The following is a 20,946-nucleotide window of genomic DNA, read 5'->3' as shown; positions in this document are numbered from 1 at the left end:
ATAGAACTGCAAAATCAATTTTGACACAAGGTCAAACAATGCAGAGCATTCATGGCCATCACAACTCTCCTCACAGACTTGGAAAGGTATAAAGAAAGATTTATTACACACTGGATGGCTAGTTAAAAACACATTTTATACACTGAGTGTGACAATGAGACTTTTTTTAGTTTTGTTTTGCATAGAAAATTTTACCTCAGGTTTTATTTTATCCAATACATACCACTAAACATCTGTCATATTTAATTTCACATACCACAAGAAAATAAAACCATGTCAGACAATTTAAGATGTTAATAAACTCATTTGGTTTAGATGGCCCAGTCTAAGTGAACATGACCCTGAGAGACCTCAATTTACATAAAGAAAATGAATTGTCTTAAAGGAGTAGTTTACTCATAAAGAAAAAAATACTGAAAATGTACTCACCGTCAGGCCATCCAAGATGTAAGGTAGATTAGTTTATTTCTTAAAGCAAAAACGTTTAGAAATGTAGCATTTTATCACAGAATAAGACTCCAAACAGCTGATAATTCAGTATCCACATCACTCCAGTTCATCAATTAATGTCTTGTGAAGTTAAAGCAAGTGATATACTTTAATGCTACATTTCTCCAAATTTGTTCTGATGAAGAAACAAACTCACCTATATCTTGGATGGCCTGAGAGTGAGCAGATTTTTTACCAAATTTAAATTTTTGTACGAACTATATTTTTTTTTTTTACGTCGGGGAGTGTTACATTAGCTTAAATAACAATTAAGATTTGTATTTCACCTTTTTCTGTGAACAAAATATTTGGTAAATGATGATATGCACATCAAATATAGTTTGTTCCCTTATAACCTATATTTTATAGATGACACAATGCAGCAATACAGAATTTTATGGAAACAATATGGTTAGTTGTGTATTAACGTAAAAAAAAAAAAAAAAAAAAGCAAAAGCAGCATCCTTTTTTAAAACTCCACAGAATCCTCACATTGTGGTATACTGTCCAAGTGCTTTCTTCAGCTTTTCAGCAATCTATACAATGGGAACACACAAGAATGTTACATACATACTATGTCGCATTACGTATGCAATGTTTATGGTGTCCGTACAAACTGGTATCCCATCACTCACCGTTTCATAGAATTTCACCTGTTCCTCCAGGTAGAACTGCATGAGTCTGTTGTAGTCATAGATACGGTTGCTATGGAAGTGATTCATCTCCGCTAGAGAAACAGATGGCAAGTCTAAGATTACACGTGTGACAAACACTACAATTAATCACACCGGTGCATGTATAAAAGACCACTGTGACAAGTCTTTCACACTTTACTAATATACCTTGCAATGCGTAAGACATGGTGCTGAGGTTCTTTTCCATGATGAGTTTATCTTGTTGGCTAATCTTATTCATCACCACCAAATGATCAGCCTCTTTTACTTTATCAATGGCAGCCTGAGGGGAAAAAATGCTTAAATACTATTTAAAAAAAATCTCTCTCTCTATATATGCACATATACACATTAATTTTTCATTTAAATGAAACAAAACTGTAAAACACTAAATATAGAAAGGCAAAAGGTGAACGGTTTATACCTTGTGAACTGTTATTGTGTCAGGGAAGCAGCCCAGTAGTCCCTTGTACTCAAGGTTTGTTTCCATCAGGAAGTGTAGATCTTTTTTTGGCTGAGAGACAAAGTTTATCTTATTGAAACAAAAGCTTAAACTTGCGGACAGTGCTAAAAACAGCAATCATGGATGTTGCTATCACTGGGTAGCCTTGTGGTTACAATTCTATCAAACTGTGAAAATAGCCGCACAGGATGTGAGGAAACTTGCTAATGATGAGTGAATGGCACTGGTAGAAGTTCAAGGACTGAACGGTTTGTTAAAGTATTAATTTGAGGAAATACTGTACTTCTGATACCTGTACTGCAACGATTTCTGCTATTTCCTCATACGTTTTTCCTGTTGCAGTCAATGCTTCTGTCAAAGTTGATTCCCCTTAAAATAAGGTACAAAAAAAAAAACCCACATCAATAAAACATGATTAGATAATCATAAGGTAATCCAAAATATTTTTAGATGTAATATTTAAGCTGAGAACATGGGGGCATTTTAAAGAACAAAGCTCCAGTTTCCTACCTTTGTATGCACTAGTGTTGAAAACTGATGAAAGGTTCTGAAATGCTTTTCCAATCTGCCGATACTCCTTTTGTAATGCTGTTGGTTTAAAAGCAGAAGATTTTTAGTATGGACAAATCACAAGATGGTAACAGTAATGAAAGGATCTACACAGAACATTTGACTGTACTTGATAATCATAGAGTTACTGTGGCAATGAGAAAATCAATTATGTGAACTCACGGCCTGTACATCTCTTCCAGTGAAGATGCCCAACAGCCAGTAGTTCTTTAACACTGTTGTCCATGGATCTAGTAAACTGGCTGTACATTTCAAATTTCTGCTCCCTACAATCACATCAAATAAGACAATTGTTTTATTAAATATAATATAATATAATATAACATAATATATTATATATATATATATATATATATATTTAAATTAATACAGCCTAATAGTCTTTACTGACACTTTTGACCAATTTAATGCTAAATAAACGTATGAATTACTTTCAAAAAGAAAAATCTTACTGACCCCAAACATCATACTTTGTAAATGACTATTAATATAAAAATATTATATAAATAATAGACAACAATTTTATATAATTAAAAAATATGAATTAAAAATGTACTGAATTAACTGAAAAAGTAATCAAAGGAGTTAAAAATAGTCTCACACTTGAGCAGGATCTAACTCTGGGAGATCTGGATCTATGTTGAAGAAGATTTTCACTCCCACTGTTTCATCTTTTTCTGCTCTCCGCTTCCCTAGTTTCCACTCCTAGTAGAAACAACAAATTAAACATAACTTACAAGACTCCCGGACTGCTATGCTGAACTTAACTATTCATTAGACAAAGTTAATATATTACAATGTAAAACACTTCTCAAGGATGGTTTCTCAATATCAGCAAACAGATGGCAATACTCAACAGAAGAGCTCTTCAACTGTTATATATATATATGCGTTGACTATGCATTTACACCAGTATATTAAACTACATGTCTATTACTAAAAGACATATTTTAACAAATGCACCTTCTCGTCTCTGTAGTTAAGGAAGAGCTGGAAAACGTCACTGTTTGAGATCACTGGATGCCGGCACATGCGGGACATCCAGCCCTGCAGGCGTTCCATGCGCATTTTGATAAATTCCTCTTCAAATCGGCCTAAAGAGAAACAGAAGACAGATGCTAGGAAGTTTACCAGGCAAACATGTATTTTTTGTGATTATGAAAAGAACAAAAAGACAAGGTGGTGCAAGAAGCTTTTCTAACCACGATTACTTTTTTGCTTTAATCACCTGTAACTTGTTTGTCAGGTAGACATGGGATTGGCAGAGCACAGGCAAACTTCTCCACGAGCCTCTCATATAACCAGTCAAAGTGTTTGTATCTGTGATTGACCGGTCTGTTTGTAGTCTGAAAAAAAAAAATCGTTGACTAGTTAGCAAAAGAATTACAGTGAGTCAATATTATTCAAGTAAGTGCTTCAAATGAACTTACATTAGGTGTGACCTGGTATTCAATGTAGCTCTTCAGGCCGTACATTTTTGACCCCTTTTTGGGATCAGCCACTACACAATCTAACTGAGTTTGTGGATACAACCATACAGGACCCACCTCACCCGTCTGCAAAATAAACATTCATCCTGTTAATGTATCCATTCACTATAGCACTTAAAACAAACCCAAGGTTGGTGGATTATTCTTTTATCCAGAATAACTGGAATCACATGACGAAGTCAAATAGCTTACATAAATTGGCAGTCTTTCATCTCCTTTAGCTATGTGCTTGGTAAGCAGATACACTTCTGGATTTGGAGTCTTAGAGAACCCTGGAAACCTATGGAAAAAGATGAGATTGGCATTTGTAAAGTTTCTTTTATTAATAAAATATTAATATAGGTAGTTATCAAGAGTAAAACATTACTTGTTGAGGGATAATTTCATAGTAGAGTGAGCCCCGCCCCGCTGCATCGTTCCGCCCTCTTCCACCTGTGAGCCTCCATAGCCGCCTGTCGACTTTCCATCATCGGAATCATCGTCCCATTCCTCATCGAAGGAATAGACAGAACCTACAGTCATGTGACACAACAATCATCATCACAGAGAGTAACAGAATAACAGACTGAAAAACTAAACTTCGGTGTATATCAAAATCCTCACACAATTTTTACACATCATACAGAAATGCATTTACATTTTTCAAAAGTATTACCCTAACTAACATCCTTTTTCCCACTTAAATTAATTAATATTTCCTACTTATACAAGAAGGCCATACTATAGAACCTTTGCGTTCCAAGATACTGATTCAGAAGATTCAGCAGTGCATTTTAATATTTAAAAAAAAAAGATACAAAAGCTATCATGAAATTACATATTAAGATGTGTATAATTTCCATAATACATCATTTTTTAAATGTGTATGCTAAAAGTGTACTACTTTTTCACAAGGGTATTCACAGCAAATGGAGGGGCCAGAAAAGGTTCTGCTTCCTTGTGCAAATAAACCTTTATGGTATACATGCAAATGTATATATACCAAACGTGTACAGTATATACAGTACCACTCTCGCTGTGGCGAACATGTTTCAGAACAACCCTGCTGTGTAACAAGCAAAGGCAACTGTAGAGATGCCTATACCTAACCTTACCACTGAAATTATCCACTTACTTCTACATACAGTACCTGCTTAGCTAAAGTACATAAAGGGCTTATTTATGACTTTATCTATGGTGTGCTGAAAGAGACAGTTCGAAGTCTTCACAAACAACATGATGTAATGTTGTAGACAGTAAAGCAGCAACATGGCTGATGAGCTGCTTCTGTTACAGAATGTATATGTGCCCTAATTATAAATACTTCATTATACACTTTAACACAGGACAAGGTTAAGCTTTAGCTTGGTTTTATGGCTACCATTAAAGATTGTGCAATATTATTAAAATTTAACCGTTTTCTATTATAATGCATTTTAAATTCCTGTAAATAACAAATCTGTATTTTAAGCAGCCATTACACCAGGCTTCAGTGTTTACATGATCCCTTACAAATCATTCTAATATGCTGAGTGTTCAAAAAAATGTCTTATTATTATGAATGTTGAAAACAGTTGTTCTGCTCAATATTATTGTGGAAACTATAGCACTTTTTAATTTCAGGATTCTTTTATGAATAAAAAGTTCAGAAGAATTGCATTTATCCAACAGGTTCTCCATAAGGGTTATCCTCTAGTCTACAGGGTCACTGAAGTCTAGAATTTTATTTATTTGAAACAGATTTTTATTTTTGTAACTATATTTGTATTTAATAGTCCCTTTTACAGCATTAAAAACACCTGGGTTCGTTTGACGTCAGGTTTGTTTGGATAATGTGAACTGCAAGCAGTGAGAATTTAAGAACCACATTTCCGCTTGCCTTCAGCAGAAACTGACTTCTGCATACTTTTGAACCTTTGCATAACATTTGTGACAAATAGACGCATGTGCTGTTATGTGTTGGTGCTTTGGAAACAAAACCAAATTTTTCAAACACAACAGTACCAAGAAAGCAATGGTATCAATCCATTTCACCACCTTCTCCAGCATCAAGTCGTTACCGACAATACAGCTGGCACTCTGATGATGCAAACTTACCATGCCCCCCCTAAAACCACCCTTTTCTTTAGATTAAAAACACTTATTGACCCCAAACTTTTGAATGGAATATAGATAGCTATAGGCAGATAATCAGATAATCAGTTCATGGAGGTTGTACTGTAAATGTTCTCCACTTACCATTATTGCCTGCTGGTTCCTGTTCAGCGTGGTTCCAGTTGTTTGCAGTCCAAGGCTCATTCACATTAATTGCCTACAGACACATAAAATCCAACATTAAATCATTCTTTTAAACACATCTACATCCATTCTGACCCTTAATACATTTGATTTGCCATTCTGTAGGTAGTGAAGTTGCCTAAATTATATAGTTTTTACTTTGAGTCTGGATTCTATCAACTCTTTCCCACACCAATCTCCTACCGATACCTGTGCTGGAACTGTTCATGTCTGCTCAAATGATGAATAACCAAATTCATTACAATTTAAGGAACATATGGTTTTGCCTTCCACCCACATCCTTTTTTAGGCTCCATCAATATCATTCATATATCACAACTATATTACAGAGAATCACCATTGCTGGGTTGGCCATATGGCCAAAATAAAGATGCCTTGCTCATATTCAAATTCTCACATAATATTTGCTTGTGTCTCCATACATCCCCTGACACCATATCTGAAATATAACATACAAAACAGATTTGGACAATGTCACCTAAAACCAATGCAGCAGTGATATTTCAGTACTTAGATATTCCTGTAAACTAAAGATATTTTCGAGATGCTCCTTAATTAGTCACTGCAACAACTGTTACTAATAACGCATATTCCACTTTCATTTTTCATCTGCTTAAAGCACGACAATTATTAGTTCTTGCTTTTTTATTGTACATGATTTTAATATTCATACACTCAGTATAAGCACAGGATATGGAACAATTGTTTTTTTTTTTCACAGCCCTAGTGAAAAAAATACTAAAATGTATTTGAAATACATTTATTTCATGCTAAGTATACTGCAAATTCATTTACATATTAATGTTCTTATTAAAAATATCCTACGATTTTACTTTTAGTACATTAAACTGGTGTACCTAAAGTCTGCTTAATTGGAACAACTAATTAATCTACATAAATTGTGCGGAAGTAGTGCTAAGTTCCAACTAAAGATATACTTGAAGTATATCTAATTGTGCTAAAGTGGAACTATTGGAAGTATACTTCAGGTACACTTTAAATATTTTGCATTTAAAGACCAATATTATTCAAAGATCATACAATCCTCATCAATAATGATATTAAAACACACTTTAGGCATAATATTAAGAAATGTGTATTGTGCACAAGTAGTATTCCAAAAAAAACTTTTATTTGAAAAAAAAAAAAAAAGGCTAATTTTCCAACACCCTGGTTTTCAAATCCATTCAGCCGATCTCTGGGTTTGGCAGTAGCACTTTTAGCTTAGCTTAGCATAGATAATTGAATTTGATTAGACCATTAGCATCTCGCTCAAAAATGACGAAAGACTTTCTATATTTTTACTCTTCTGTAGTTACATCGTGTACTAAGACTAAAACTTTGCTGCAGTACCGCAGGTGCAGCAGGTGCAGTGATATTACGCAGCGGCTGAAAAATAGTCCACTATTTTCAGGTGCTGCAGTCTTAATGGTCTGATTAGATTCAATGATCTATGCTAAGCTAAACTAAGCTAAAAGTGCTACCGCCATTTTAAATAAATTTTAAATAGATTACTTTTTTATTAGGGAGTGTAAAACCGCAATAATGAGAATAGACCTGCCATACTAGAGGTTACTTCACAAACCATGAATCGCATCATAAAAAGTAGTACCAATAACCTTATTTAATTGAGATTCTCAAATCGTAGAAACATTTTGAAAAAACATTAATATGTTTACTAAAAATGAAAAAGTCAGTGACAATAATTGATGAGTTTCTATTCTTAAATGGCTGATGGTCACAAATCAATTGAATATATGGTATAAAATATAGTTCTCTCAAATCTGACACAAAAGGCCTGGATGTGTTTTAAGAACTAAAAGGCCCTTGAGTCTGTCTCTGTCCATTAGTCTAAGACTAACAGCCAATTCCATCAATAGACATGACCTTGATGCTGCTAAAGACTAGCTCCCAGCCACGCAAAACCATTTGTCTCGCTTCCTAGCCACACCAATTAAAACCGTCTATAACAATTTTCCCTGAGCACAACATTACTCATGTGTTTAACGTTATTAGTACTTTGGTGTTGTGGATCACTCTAAATGTCACTGAAGGCTGATGAAAATGTTAAGTCATTAGATACATCTTTTCACCACTTGTACCATTCGCTCAGTTTTCTTGCAAATGTTCCTGTACTCTCGACCTGACATCACCTGGTCTATCCAGACGATGATTGAGAACAATCCATGACACTGTCAGGTCCTAGCTTGCCAAAGGGGGCAGTACAAGGTATTAACTCTGCAGGGTGCCCAAACTTTTGCAGACACCATTTTTTTGTTTTCTGTTATTTTGAAAGTGTAAATGATGGAAATAAAATCTAACTTTTTTTGACTTATTATAAGGATGTCTAATCTATCTTTTGATGCCTTTTGGAGATTTTTCCATCTTTTCTTGGCGTCTTTATGCACATTAATAAAAATATTTACCTGGGGTGCCCAAACTTTCGATCCCCACTGTACTTAAATATTTAGACATAATATTTTCAAATTTAATCTGGACTACAACATGCCCTAGATATTGTTTGAAAGTGTTTTGATTCTTTATTGTTTGTTCACACTTCACATTAGGGCTTCATTAGTTAACATTAGTTAATTCATTAGTTAAAATAAACTGCCAATGAAAAATTCTTCTGAACATTCATCAATCCTAGGCATTCCAATATTTAATAACATGGATGGATTAGGACACAATTGCATCGCTACCGCCGGCTCCACCGACGGAATTCCTGAATACCCCTTCGCTGCACCGCCATCGAGGGTGGTGAGGGAGGAGGAGCCCACGGGCCGGTTTCTGGCAGTAAAAGGTGCAGTCCACGACTTGGTGAGCTCGTCATGCACTTCTGGAAAGAAAGGCACTGAGGTGGGGCGCTAAGAACCAGCGCACGCCCCCCGAGAAACCAATCATCCACCCGCGAGGGTTCGGGACGTGGTGGGGGATTCCACTCGAGCCCTACCCTCTCGGCGGCCCGGGAAAGCATAGCTGCCACTTCGGGATCCGACTCAGGCTTTGCCACCGTCCCAGAGCGCGGTAGCGCAGCCGAATCATCATCCGACAGCTCTCCCTCCGATGCTGAGATCGACATCTGGTCGGGGGAGTCCCACTGGATATCGCTGGTACGCTCCTTGAAGAGGGCCCAGCGCGTTCCGTGGGTTGCTCCACTGGATCAGAGGTCCAAGAGGAGTGGTGGTCCCTAGAGGGTTGGTTCCCTGCGGGGTTTGCCACCACTGTGACCCTCAAACCACCTGTGCTACTGCTGGAAGTAGCGGCCGCGGCCGTAGCAACGGGACTCCCAGACAAAGTTGAGCAGAGCGATACTAACACTCGGCTAAGAAGCGAAAAGCTGGAATGCATTGCACCTGCTGCCTTCTTATACTCACGCAGTGATCAGCGTAATGTATAATTGCGTAATGTATAACAGCGTAAAGATAATTGCATGCCAATGTGCATTGGCTCGTTTAGTTTACATTCGAAGTAGATTGGTCTATCGAAGCGATATCCCATATTCGTCGGTTACCGACGTGGCATCGAGAGTGACCGACTGAAAGGGAACAAGTTATTAAACCTATTATACTGTAATATGGCCACGTTTCTGAAACTAAATTTCAATATCATGATAATACCGTATACCGCGATAAAAAGCATGAGCAATTAATCACAACATGAAAATTTGATACCAGCATATCCTTAGTATAATCACACAAGAACCACAAATAATAATAATAAAATAAAATTACTGATTCCATGACCTGTACAAGTCTAGTTTAGACACACAATTATTTTTTATAAATATTACTATACACTTTTTATAATAATACAAAACTTTGAAATAACACAAATGGAAGAATGGAAATATCATGGCTGTTAAGAGCATGAGGAACTTACAAATGTGTTCAAATTCTGACTGATAGCATATATTTAATTGGTAAAAAAAAAAAAAAATAATCGTTACGCATTGTCCTGATTGTATTCTTCTTAAAATATTATTCTCTCCTTAAAAGATAAGCCTGATCCAAGTTTAATGGATTAATGGTTTCATTTCACTTTTCATCTATCTGCACACTGCTACACATTTAAATATTATTGCATGAACAATGACGCTTTGCACAACACAAAGTGTAGACATCTGACAAACCTTCTAAGAGAAAGAGGGTGTAGAGAGTACAAGAGACAGAAAGAGAGAGGGAGAGACGGGTCCTCATGCCTAATGTCCTGAACCATAATGAAGCCCATTTACTTTCATTCTAATGCTTTCACAGGAAATGGATTTCAAATGCAGATGACACATAGGGCCTTTGTGCATCTTATGCTCACTAGAATTCTCATGAAATGAGTCTGGATTTCTAGTAAAAGTTGGCTGAGAAAATGAGGAACCAAAACTAATATTTGAATAGTGTGTTTTTTCTCGGTTGTGGGTACTTATTTTTACTGAGACCTGCTTTACATTTCATATGAAGAAGTGTGGAACAAGCAGATACTCATATTGCAACATTTCAAACATCTGAGCTAGAACTTCATGCAGCACATGCTCACCACAACGTCTACAAATGGGGCTATGAACAAAGAGTAAAACAGATGGTTGTATTACCTGAGAGTTTGCTGAACTGCTGTTGTAACCTTGATTGTGTGCATCAATGAACTGTGTGGCTTGCGTGTCACTTGATGCTTGTGTGGAACCAGGGTTGATCTTCCAACATAAAAATATATAAATAAAAATATTAATGAAAAAAGCAGCCTGGTATGTAAAAAAATGTAACTCTGAAATTATGTATTTTATGTCAGATCCTGTCTGTGCTTTTTACAGTCCATACTGTACATAACTCAAACTTTCCCTCCATATGAATCATTAACAAAAAAACAAAATAAAAAATTGAAATGTCATTACGCCTGAGGCATGCTGACTGTATATCTACAGGAAGGCCACACTGGGAATATGTTACACATCTTGGTAATTAGGGTACAAAGATAGACATACTGCACAGAACATGTGGGAATATTCTGCATCCGTAATAAAAGTGTGCTAAATACGTAATTAAAACTTTAATAAGTAACATTTTTTATTTTTATATCTTCTTATTATACTACAGCTCAGAAAACACACACACATTCAATGATTTCTCTTGATTTAAATTATGTGATACTACTGGAAAAACAAGAAAATCTGAAAAACACTGGTTTTAGTAAATCAGCTCAGCAAATGGAATAACACTCTGAACACTGACATGGTCTAGATAGACAGTAGAGAAAAGTTTGCTTTCATTTTGTCCTTCCCCACTCTAGAGTACTAAAAATAATCCCACACAATTTTATAATTTCATCCCATGCTCTGTATACAGAAGTGAAATCGAAAACAAAGCTGATGATTAGGAGGGTTTTTACCTCAATGTAGTCCTCGGGCACCAGGCCTACAGTTCCTCTGGAATTCCGAGCCTCTACCCAGCCACCGCCTACATTCTACAAAAAACAAAGCAATAGAGGGAAGATATTATACATCACATTGACAGTTCAACAGTAAATATATAATTTTAGCATATATATATATATATACACACAGTACAGACCAAAAGTTTGGAAACATTACTATTTTTAATGTTTTTGAAAGAAGTTTCTTCTGCTCATCAAGCCTGCATTTATTTGATCAAAAGTACAGAAAAAAAAATTTATATTGTGATATATTACTACAATTTAAAATAATTGTTTTTAAATTTATTATACTTTAAATTATCATTTATTTCTGTGATGCAAAGCTGAAATTTTAGGATCATTATCACATGATCCTTTAGAAATCATTCTAATATGATGATTCATTATCAAAGTTGGAAACAGTTCTGCTGCTTAATATTTTTTCAGAACGTGATACTTTTTTAGGATACTTTGATGAATATAAAGTTAAAAAAAAAAAAAAAAAAAAAAGAAGCTATGTTTTTAAAATATAAATATTTAGTAATAACAATATACAACCCGAATTCCGGAAAAGTTGGGACGTTTTTTAAATTTTAATAAAATGAAAACTAAAGGAATTTCAAATCACATGAGCCAATATTTTATTCACAATAGAACATAGATAACGTAGCAAATGTTTAAACTGAGAAATTTTACACTTTTATCCACTTAATTAGCTCATTTAAAATTTAATGCCTGCTACAGGTCTCAAAAAAGTTGGCACGGGGGCAACAAATGGCTAAAAAAGCAAGCAGTTTTGAAAAGATTCAGCTGGGAGAACATCTAGTGATTAATTAAGTTAATTGATATCAGGTCTGTAACATGATTAGCTATAAAAGCTTTGTCTTAGAGAAGCAGAGTCTCTCAGAAGTAAAGATGGGCAGAGGCTCTCCAATCTGTGAAAGACTGCGTAAAAAAATTGTGGAAAACTTTAAAAACAATGTTCCTCAACGTCAAATTGCAAAGGCTTTGCAAGTCTCATCATCTACAGTGCATAACATCATCAAAAGATTCAGAGAAACTGGAGAAATCTCTGTACGTAAGGGACAAGGCCGGAGACCTTTATTGGATGCCCGTGGTCTTCGGGCTCTCAGACGACACTGCATCACTCATCGGCATGATTGTGTCAATGACATTACTAAATGGGCCCAGGAATACTTTCAGAAACCACTGTCGGTAAACACAATCCGCCGTGCCATCAGCAGATGCCAACTAAAGCTCTATCATGCAAAAAGGAAGCCATATGTGAACATGGTCCAGAAGCACCATCGTGTCCTGTGGGCCAAGGCTCATTTAAAATGGACTATTTCAAAGTGGAATAGTGTTTTATGGTCAGACGAGTCCAAATTTGACATTCTTGTTGGAAATCACGGACGCCGTGTCCTCCGGGCTAAAGAGGAGGGAGACCTTCCAGCATGTTATCAGCGTTCAGTTCAAAAGCCAGCATCTCTGATGGTATGGGGGTGCATAAGTGCATACGGTATGGGCAGCTTGCATGTTTTGGAAGGCTCTGTGAATGCTGAAAGGTATATAAAGGTTTTAGAGCAACATATGCTTCCCTCCAAACAACGTCTATTTCAGGGAAAGCCTTGTTTATTTCAGCAGGACAATGCAAAACCACATACTGCAGCTATAACAACAGCATGGCTTCGTCGTAGAAGAGTCCGGGTGCTAACCTGGCCTGCCTGCAGTCCAGATCTTTCACCTATAGAGAACATTTGGCGCATTATTAAACGAAAAATACGTCAAAGACGACCACGAACTCTTCAGCAGCTGGAAATCTATGTAAGGCAAGAATGGGACCAAATTCCTCCAGCAACTCATAGCCTCAATGCCCAGACGTCTTCAAACTGTTTTGAAAAGAAAAGGAGATGCTACACCATGGTAAACATGCCCCGTCCCAACTATTTTGAGACCTGTAGCAGAAATCAAAATTGAAATGAGCTCATTTTGTGCATAAAATTGTAAACTTTCTCAGTTTAAACATTTGCTATGTTATCTATGTTCTATTGTGAATAAAATATTGGCTCATGTGATTTGAAAGTCTTTTAGTTTTCATTTTATTAAAATTTAAAAAACGTCCCAACTTTTCCGGAATTCGGGTTGTACACTACTGGTCAGTAATTTGGGGTCAGTAATTTTTTTTCTTTCTTTTTTTTTTTTAATAAAATCAATACTTTTATTCATCAAGGATGTGTTAAATTGATAAAAAGTGATAGCAAAGAAAATATATTATTAGAATATATATTATTAGAATTTTTTTTTTTAATAAATGCAGTTCTTTTTAACCTTTTATTCATCAAATATATTAGACAGCAGAACTGTTTCCAACACTCATAATAAATCAGAATATTAGAATGATTTCTAAATGATCATGTGATAGACTGGATGTTACATGTGACACTGAAGGCTGGAGTAATGATGCTGAAAATTCAGCTTTGCATCACAGGAATAAATTATTTTTTTTAAAGTATATTCAAATAGAAAATTATTTTTTTAAGTTGTGATAATATTTCACAATATTACAGTTTTTTCTGTATTTTTGATCAAATAAATGCAGGCTGGATGAGCAGAAGAAGCTTCTTTCAAAAACATTAAAAATAGTAATGTTTCCAAACTTCTGGTCTGTACTGTATATATATATATATATATATATATATATATATATATATATATATATATATATATATATATATATATATATATATATATATATAAATGAAAAAGTTTGGGGTCTACAAGACTTTAATATTTTGAAAGAAGTCTCTTATGCTCACTAAGGCTGCATTTATTAGATTACAAATAGAATAAAAACAGTAATATCATAAAATACTTACAATTTTATAAGATACTTTAAATTTTAAATATACTTTAAAATCTCATTTGTTTCTGTGATGGCCTAGCTGAATTAAGCGCCACATGATGCTCCAGAAATCATTCTAATATGCTGATTTTCTGCACAATAAACAACAATATAACGACATAATACTCTTTACTCATGTTAGAGCTCCATAGCTCAATAAATATGTTAATTAAAAAAAAAAAAAAAACTACAAATGAAAACACTTACTGAAACCAAACTTTTGAACGGTGCATATATAATGTTTTCTTTGTCTATAGCCAAGTGCCTGTCTTGAAACATTTGTGCTGAAACTCAGTATATCCTCACCTGGTTAGTGACCGTGAGTATTTCACCTTCTTTAACAGTCAGTTCATTGTTGCCAGGCTCAGCAGTGAAGTCATATAATACCTGAGCCTGAACACAGCAAACACATGGGTAACACAGAACAATAACTGCATGAATATTTCAGTATGGCATGGATAAAACTTTCACCTCTGTTTTTTGTTACTGAAAATGACTAAAACACTTCAATCTAAATATGTATTTAGATGTTACACCTGTAACAATATATCACATTAAAAACATAAAGCTAAGCTTGTAGGTGATTCCTCATCAGCTCCAAGAATAATATAAATACATTTCCATTTTTTCTAATGAATGCACACAGATCCCAAATGAGAATATTATGATGAAACACTTTTTTTTTTCGACAGCAATGTCACCTTTTCGCCTAAAAAGATCTATCTTACTACATGCTGGAAGATTTTATAGCCTCATTTCCACATATGAGGGCTCATCTGCATGACTGACCATCACACAACACAGTCAACATGTAAACCAAAACATTAGAACTGGTTTCCTGTGCCAAACCACCTCTAACCAAGCACAGCTTTCATATTTAGTGCGCTGAGTGTTTATCCATATCAAAAGGATGTGCTTACTTAAATGATAATGCTGACAAATCACTGTACACTGGATGACATGTTCCCTTGGGTTCTGTTTCTGACAGGATGCACCATGTTCCTGTTCACAGCAACAAGGTTGACACAGGCGTCTCAGAAAGCTTGTCTTTTTGTGACACGAGGTGCCTACCTACAGCATTTTGTGGCAGGTTTTGAGTCGACTGTTTGCATATATTTGTACCCAGATGACTCAGAACCTGCATATAATGCCCACGGATGCTACTAATGTGTAACTTTCTCAGTTTAAACATTTGCTATGTTATCTATGTTCTATTGTGAATAAAATATTGGCTCATGTGATTTGAAAGTCTTTTAGTTTTCATTTTATTAAAATTTAAAAAAACGTCCCAACTTTTCCGGAATTCGGGTTGTACACTACTGGTCAGTAATTTGGGGTCAGTAATTTTTTTTCTTTCTTTTTTTTTTTTTAATAAAATCAATACTTTTATTCATCAAGGATGTGTTAAATTGATAAAAAGTGATAGCAAAGAAAATATATTATTAGAATATATATTATTAGAATTTTTTTTTTGAATAAATGCAGTTCTTTTTAACCTTTTATTCATCAAATATATTAGACAGCAGAACTGTTTCCAACACTCATAATAAATCAGAATATTAGAATGATTTCTAAATGATCATGTGATAGACTGGATGTTACATGTGACACTGAAGACTGGAGTAATGATGCTGAAAATTCAGCTTTGCATCACAGGAATAAATTATTTTTTTTAAAGTATATTCAAATAGAAAATTATTATTTTAAGTTGTAATAATATTTCACAATATTACTGTTTTTTCTGTATTTTTGATCAAATAAATGCAGGCTTGATGAGCAGAAGAAGCTTCTTTCAAAAACATTAAAAATAGTAATGTTTCCAAACTTCTGGTCTGTACTGTATATATATATGCTACTAATATATATATACAGTACAGTTTACAGTAAAGTATAATTTACAGATGCTACTAATGTAGCTCATTAGGTTTAGACATTGCAAGTTTTTGATATTTTAAGTAAGTGTAAGTGATTTGTCAAAACTCTTTTATAGTTCAGTAATATATTTACTAATTCCCAACAGATAATAGCAATATACACAATCTTTAAGTAACAGCCTTAATAAACTTAGCACAACTTTTCATTTGCATCTAATTTTTTTTTTAAATAAAAGTAACCAATTTAACTATTTTAATCATTTAATCTAACTGATCTTTATAGTTATTGTCAAATCATTCTTGTGTGTGTGTTTTTCTAAAGTATCAAAATGATCAATGAATATTTGTTACAATAAAGACAATTTATCTCATAAGCTAACCACTGCGTGTTTACAATATACTTTCAAAATGTGTCTTTCGATTTGCAATGTCGACACAGAGCAGGTAATATTGTAAGCAAGAGGTACCAATCAATGACTTGTGCACAAGAGCCCCTCAGAAATGGCAAGGAGGTGGGCATGAAACATACGGACATCATGAAATTGATGTGTCAAATAGAGTCTGTAAAGTATTTTTAAACTATACTTAGTGATAAACAGAGACTAAATTACTCTAATTAACCTCAATCTGAAAAGGTCACCTACAGTATCCTATCAGTTCAAACCATTTTATAAAGAAAAACAGCAAGCTATGCATCACAGTAGTAAACATTGAAATGGAAATGCTCAATGAATTAATGCAAGTATACTCATTTCAAAATGGTTAAAGTATAATTTACATTACAAACATGCTCTTCTTACGTGTAACAATAATCTCATGTTTTTACTGTGTACAGTCGTGGCCAAAAGTTTTGAGAATTACATAAATATTAGTTTTCAAAAAGTTTGCTGCTAAACTGCTTTTAGATCTTTGTTTCAGTTGTTTCTGTGATGTACTGAAATTACAAGCACTTCATAAGTTTCAAAGGCTTTTAATCAACAATTACACGACATTTATGCAAAGAGTCAGTATTTGCAGTGTTGGCCCTTCTTTTTCAGGACCTCTGCAATTCGACTGGGCATGCTCTCAATCAACTTCTGGGCCAAATCCTGACTGATAGCAACCCATTCTTTCATAATCACTTCTTGGAGTTTGTCAGAATTAATGGGTTTTTGTTTGTCCACCCGCTTCTTGAGGATTGACCACAAGTTCTCAATGGGATTAAGATCTGGGGAGTTTCCAGGCCATGGACCCAAAATTTCAACATTCTGGTCCCCGAGCCACTTAGTTATTACTTTTGCCTTATGGCACGGTGCTCCATCGTGCTGGAAAATGCATTGTTCTTCACCAAACTGTTGTTGGATTGTTGGAAGAAGTTGCTGTTGGAGGGTGTTTTGGTACCATTCTTTATTCATGGCTGTGTTTTTGGGCAGAATTGTGAGTGAGCCCACTCCCTTGGATGAGAAACAACCCCACACATGAATGGTGTCAGGATGCTTTACTGTCGGCATGACACAGGACTGATGGTAGCGCTCACCTTTTCTTCTCCGGACAAGCCTTTTTCCAGATGCCCCAAACAATCGGAAAGGGGCTTCATCGGAGAATATGACTTTGCCCCAGTCCTCAGCAGTCCATTCACTATACTTTCTGCAGAAGATCAATCTGTCCCTAATGTTTTTTTTGGAGAGAAGTGGCTTCTTTGCTGCCCTTCTTGACACCAGGCCATCTTCCAAAAGTCTTCGCCTCACTGTGCGTGCAGATGCGCTCACACCTGCCTGCTGCCATTCCGGAGCAAGCTCTGCACTGGTGGCGCTCCGATCCAGCAGCTGAATCCTCTTTAGGAGACAATCCTGGCGCTTGCTGGACTTTCTTGGACGCCCTGAAGCCTTCTTTACAAGAATTGAACCTCTTTCCTTGAAGTTCTTCATGATCCTATAAATTGTTGATTTAGGTGCAATCTTAGTAGCCACAATATCCTTGCCTGTGAAGCCATTTTTATGCAACGCAATGATGGCTGCACGCGTTTCTTTGCAGGTCACCATGGTTAACAATGGAAGAACAATGATTTCAAGCATCACAATCCTTTTAACATGTCAAGTCTGCCATTCTAACCCAATCAGCCTGACACAATGATCTCCAGCCTTGTGCTCGTCAACATTCTCACCTGAGTTAACAAGACGATTACTGAAATGATCTCAGCAGGTCCTTTAATGACAGCAATGAAATGCAGTGGAAAGGTTTTTTTGGGATTAAGTTAATTTTCATGGCAAAGCAGGACTATGCAATTCATCTGATCACTCTTCATAACATTCTGGAGTATATGCAAATTGCTATTATAAAAACTTAAGCAGAAACTTTTCCAATTTCCAATATTTATGTAATTCTCAAAACTTTTGGCCACGACTGTATACACCACAAAAAGGAGAATAGCAAATCAACCAAACAACCACTAGCTGTGTGTTCAGTTTGGAAACTTGTATAAGAGTTTTGAAAATGTACCACTTCATGAAAAGAAAGAAAGAAAGGAAGAAGAAGAAAAAAAATCACTTTCAGCAATTCGTGTACAGCGTGACATAATCCACTTAACGTGACTCCCTGGTGTTGTACACAGGTGCATCTCAATAAAATGTCATGGAAAAGTTCATTTGTATTTCAGTAATTCAACTCACATTATGAAACTCCTGTATTCCGTGTGTAGATTGTGTATCTCAACAAATTAGAATACTTTATAAGACCAACATTTTTTTTGTAAATTTTTGTGCAATATATATTCTAATTTTGCACATAAGTTAAATTCACAACTTTGGTAGGAAACCCGGCTAGTGATTGTCTTCACAATTTGAGTTGAATTACTGAAGTAAACGAACTTTTCCACGACATTCTAATTTACTGAGATTCCCCTTTACATGCTATACAAATAAATGAATGAATGCATGCATGATTAAGTCCCCAAATGTGCACATATGCCGACCACTTACTAAATTAATTCTGGATTCGTGTCATAGTTCTCAGTTCAGTTTGTTGCAGCACGATTCAGAGCATAATTTATTTCGCATAGTTTATTTAGAACCTAAATATAATTTGGATTTACATTAAATGATAGGCATACTATAATGTATTTACTGTTGCCTGAAAAATGTGTGCACGTTTATTAAAATGTTATTTTGTGTTCATAAACTTGCCACTTGCCACTCCAATTTCGATTCGAGGGATTGGACTCCAAACCCGAGAACCGGTCAGTCATTGAATAAATTGTATAATCGGTTCAAATGATTCATTGATAAGAGCCGACTCAATAGAATTCGTCTACGAACAGGGCATCGGTACTGGATTTTAAAACAGTGTACTACAACAGTGTACAGTTCAAATAAAGTCACAGTAACTAATCTCTTGTTAAACTATTACACATTTTGTAAAAATCCGTTTCATAGAAATACAACCCTTGTTGCAATAGAACCTATTTCATCGGTGGTATGAAATACTACCATCGGTTTGGTAATGTTTCCTTAAAAATACAGTCTATTACTAAAGTAACACTGATGAACTTTGTGTACAACGTCAGCGATGCAACAGTTCGTATGAGACAAATGCGCCACAGTCATTTCATTAGCAGTGTTTATCCCAGTGTTATGCCAAAACTTACCTTCACTGCCATAATGATGTCAATTTAATCACCAACATGCGAGATGAACTCTTAAAATAAACAAAACGTAGTAAAAACAAACCTTCTGTCCCTAAAAGAAGTTACGGGTTTGTTTGTGTTATACAGCAGTGACCGCTCTCGATTAGCCAAGCATAGCTCGATAAAATCCAGTTATTTGACCCATATAACGAGAAATGGGGGTTAAAAGTGTAGACGTTTCGTCCTCTTTCCCTAACTCAGACCCGGAAAACTTCAGCACATTGGCCTCAAAACGTGGGACTTGGAGCAGCTCTTCCTGCAACTCACACACCGCCCGGCCCAGTAAAGTTCAAGTAAACAACAGAGACATTATGCAAAGAAACACCAGATTTCAGCATTTATTTACATTTATAAACCGTATTAGACATCAAAATGATGATTATTATTATTTGTATTAGTTATAAAGCTATTTAATTTAACACAAGCAGTTTATTTAAAAGCCTTTATGTTTTTTATGTAGCAGTGAAACGTTGTTTGTGACAGTGCTGGGGCGTGTCAGAGCAGGTTTGTTGAGGCAATGGCTTCTTCAGGGAAAGACTGAACTGCCACTGCCACTCCATACTGGTATGGTGGTGAGAAAAAAATAGATTAGAAAATATAAGCAGCAACAAATATGTGAACACCCATAGTGAGGTAAGATTGCCATCTACTGGTCTTTAAAGGTTAAGTCACATTTCCAAGCGTTTTTCATTCAGTGCTTTATCAATCACGTATGCCATTGAATTTCTTTAAGCTATTTTCTGTCAGACCTTAAATAGACATTTAGAAAATGTCTTTAAGATGTTATATTTATTTATCTATCTATCTATCTATCTATCTATCTATCTATCTATCTATCTATCTATCTATCTATCTATCTATCTATCTATCTATCTATCTATCTATCTATTCATTTAAAGTTGAGAGCAGACAATACAAGCACATTTGAAAGACTTGAAGTAGGTGAATGTGTGTGCTTGTAAGCTCATGACACTGATGATTACAGTCCCACCGGAGCAGAACTCCCTCAGTTGCCTAGGGAGATTCCCAGTTTGTTGAAGGTTATGTGGTCATTTTCAAGGTTTTGTGTGTGTGTGTGTGTGTGTGTCTGAGTGAAGGAGTGGGAAACAGAGGGGTTGGTTGGGACTGGGGTCAGGATGCCAGCAG

At 35.4% G+C, this 20,946-nt stretch overlaps 1 protein-coding gene across 1 annotated transcript; it reads right to left on the bottom strand.

Annotated features, from left to right (window-relative positions):
- Positions 1 to 510: 510 nt before the first annotated feature.
- On the bottom strand, positions 511 to 20,088 carry LOC132111654 (sorting nexin-9-like). Its single transcript, XM_059519159.1, has 18 exons — positions 19,762 to 20,088; positions 14,572 to 14,658; positions 11,340 to 11,414; positions 10,549 to 10,647; positions 5,904 to 5,976; positions 4,054 to 4,198; positions 3,879 to 3,966; positions 3,627 to 3,752; positions 3,425 to 3,542; positions 3,160 to 3,290; positions 2,798 to 2,901; positions 2,359 to 2,462; positions 2,137 to 2,214; positions 1,919 to 1,995; positions 1,588 to 1,677; positions 1,332 to 1,446; positions 1,125 to 1,216; positions 511 to 1,025 (listed from the first exon to the last, which is right to left on the bottom strand). Exons 1-18 carry the CDS (start codon positions 19,771 to 19,773, stop codon positions 978 to 980), a joined length of 1,662 nt encoding a protein of 553 aa, XP_059375142.1. The 5' UTR covers positions 19,774 to 20,088; the 3' UTR covers positions 511 to 977.
- Between the last annotated feature and the right edge of the window lie 858 nt (positions 20,089 to 20,946).

The sequence above is a fragment of the Carassius carassius genome, chromosome 31 (assembly GCF_963082965.1).
Source record: "Carassius carassius chromosome 31, fCarCar2.1, whole genome shotgun sequence".
Lineage (NCBI taxonomy): Eukaryota > Metazoa > Chordata > Actinopteri > Cypriniformes > Cyprinidae > Carassius > Carassius carassius.
This window is presented reverse-complemented; position numbering and strand designations above follow the sequence as displayed.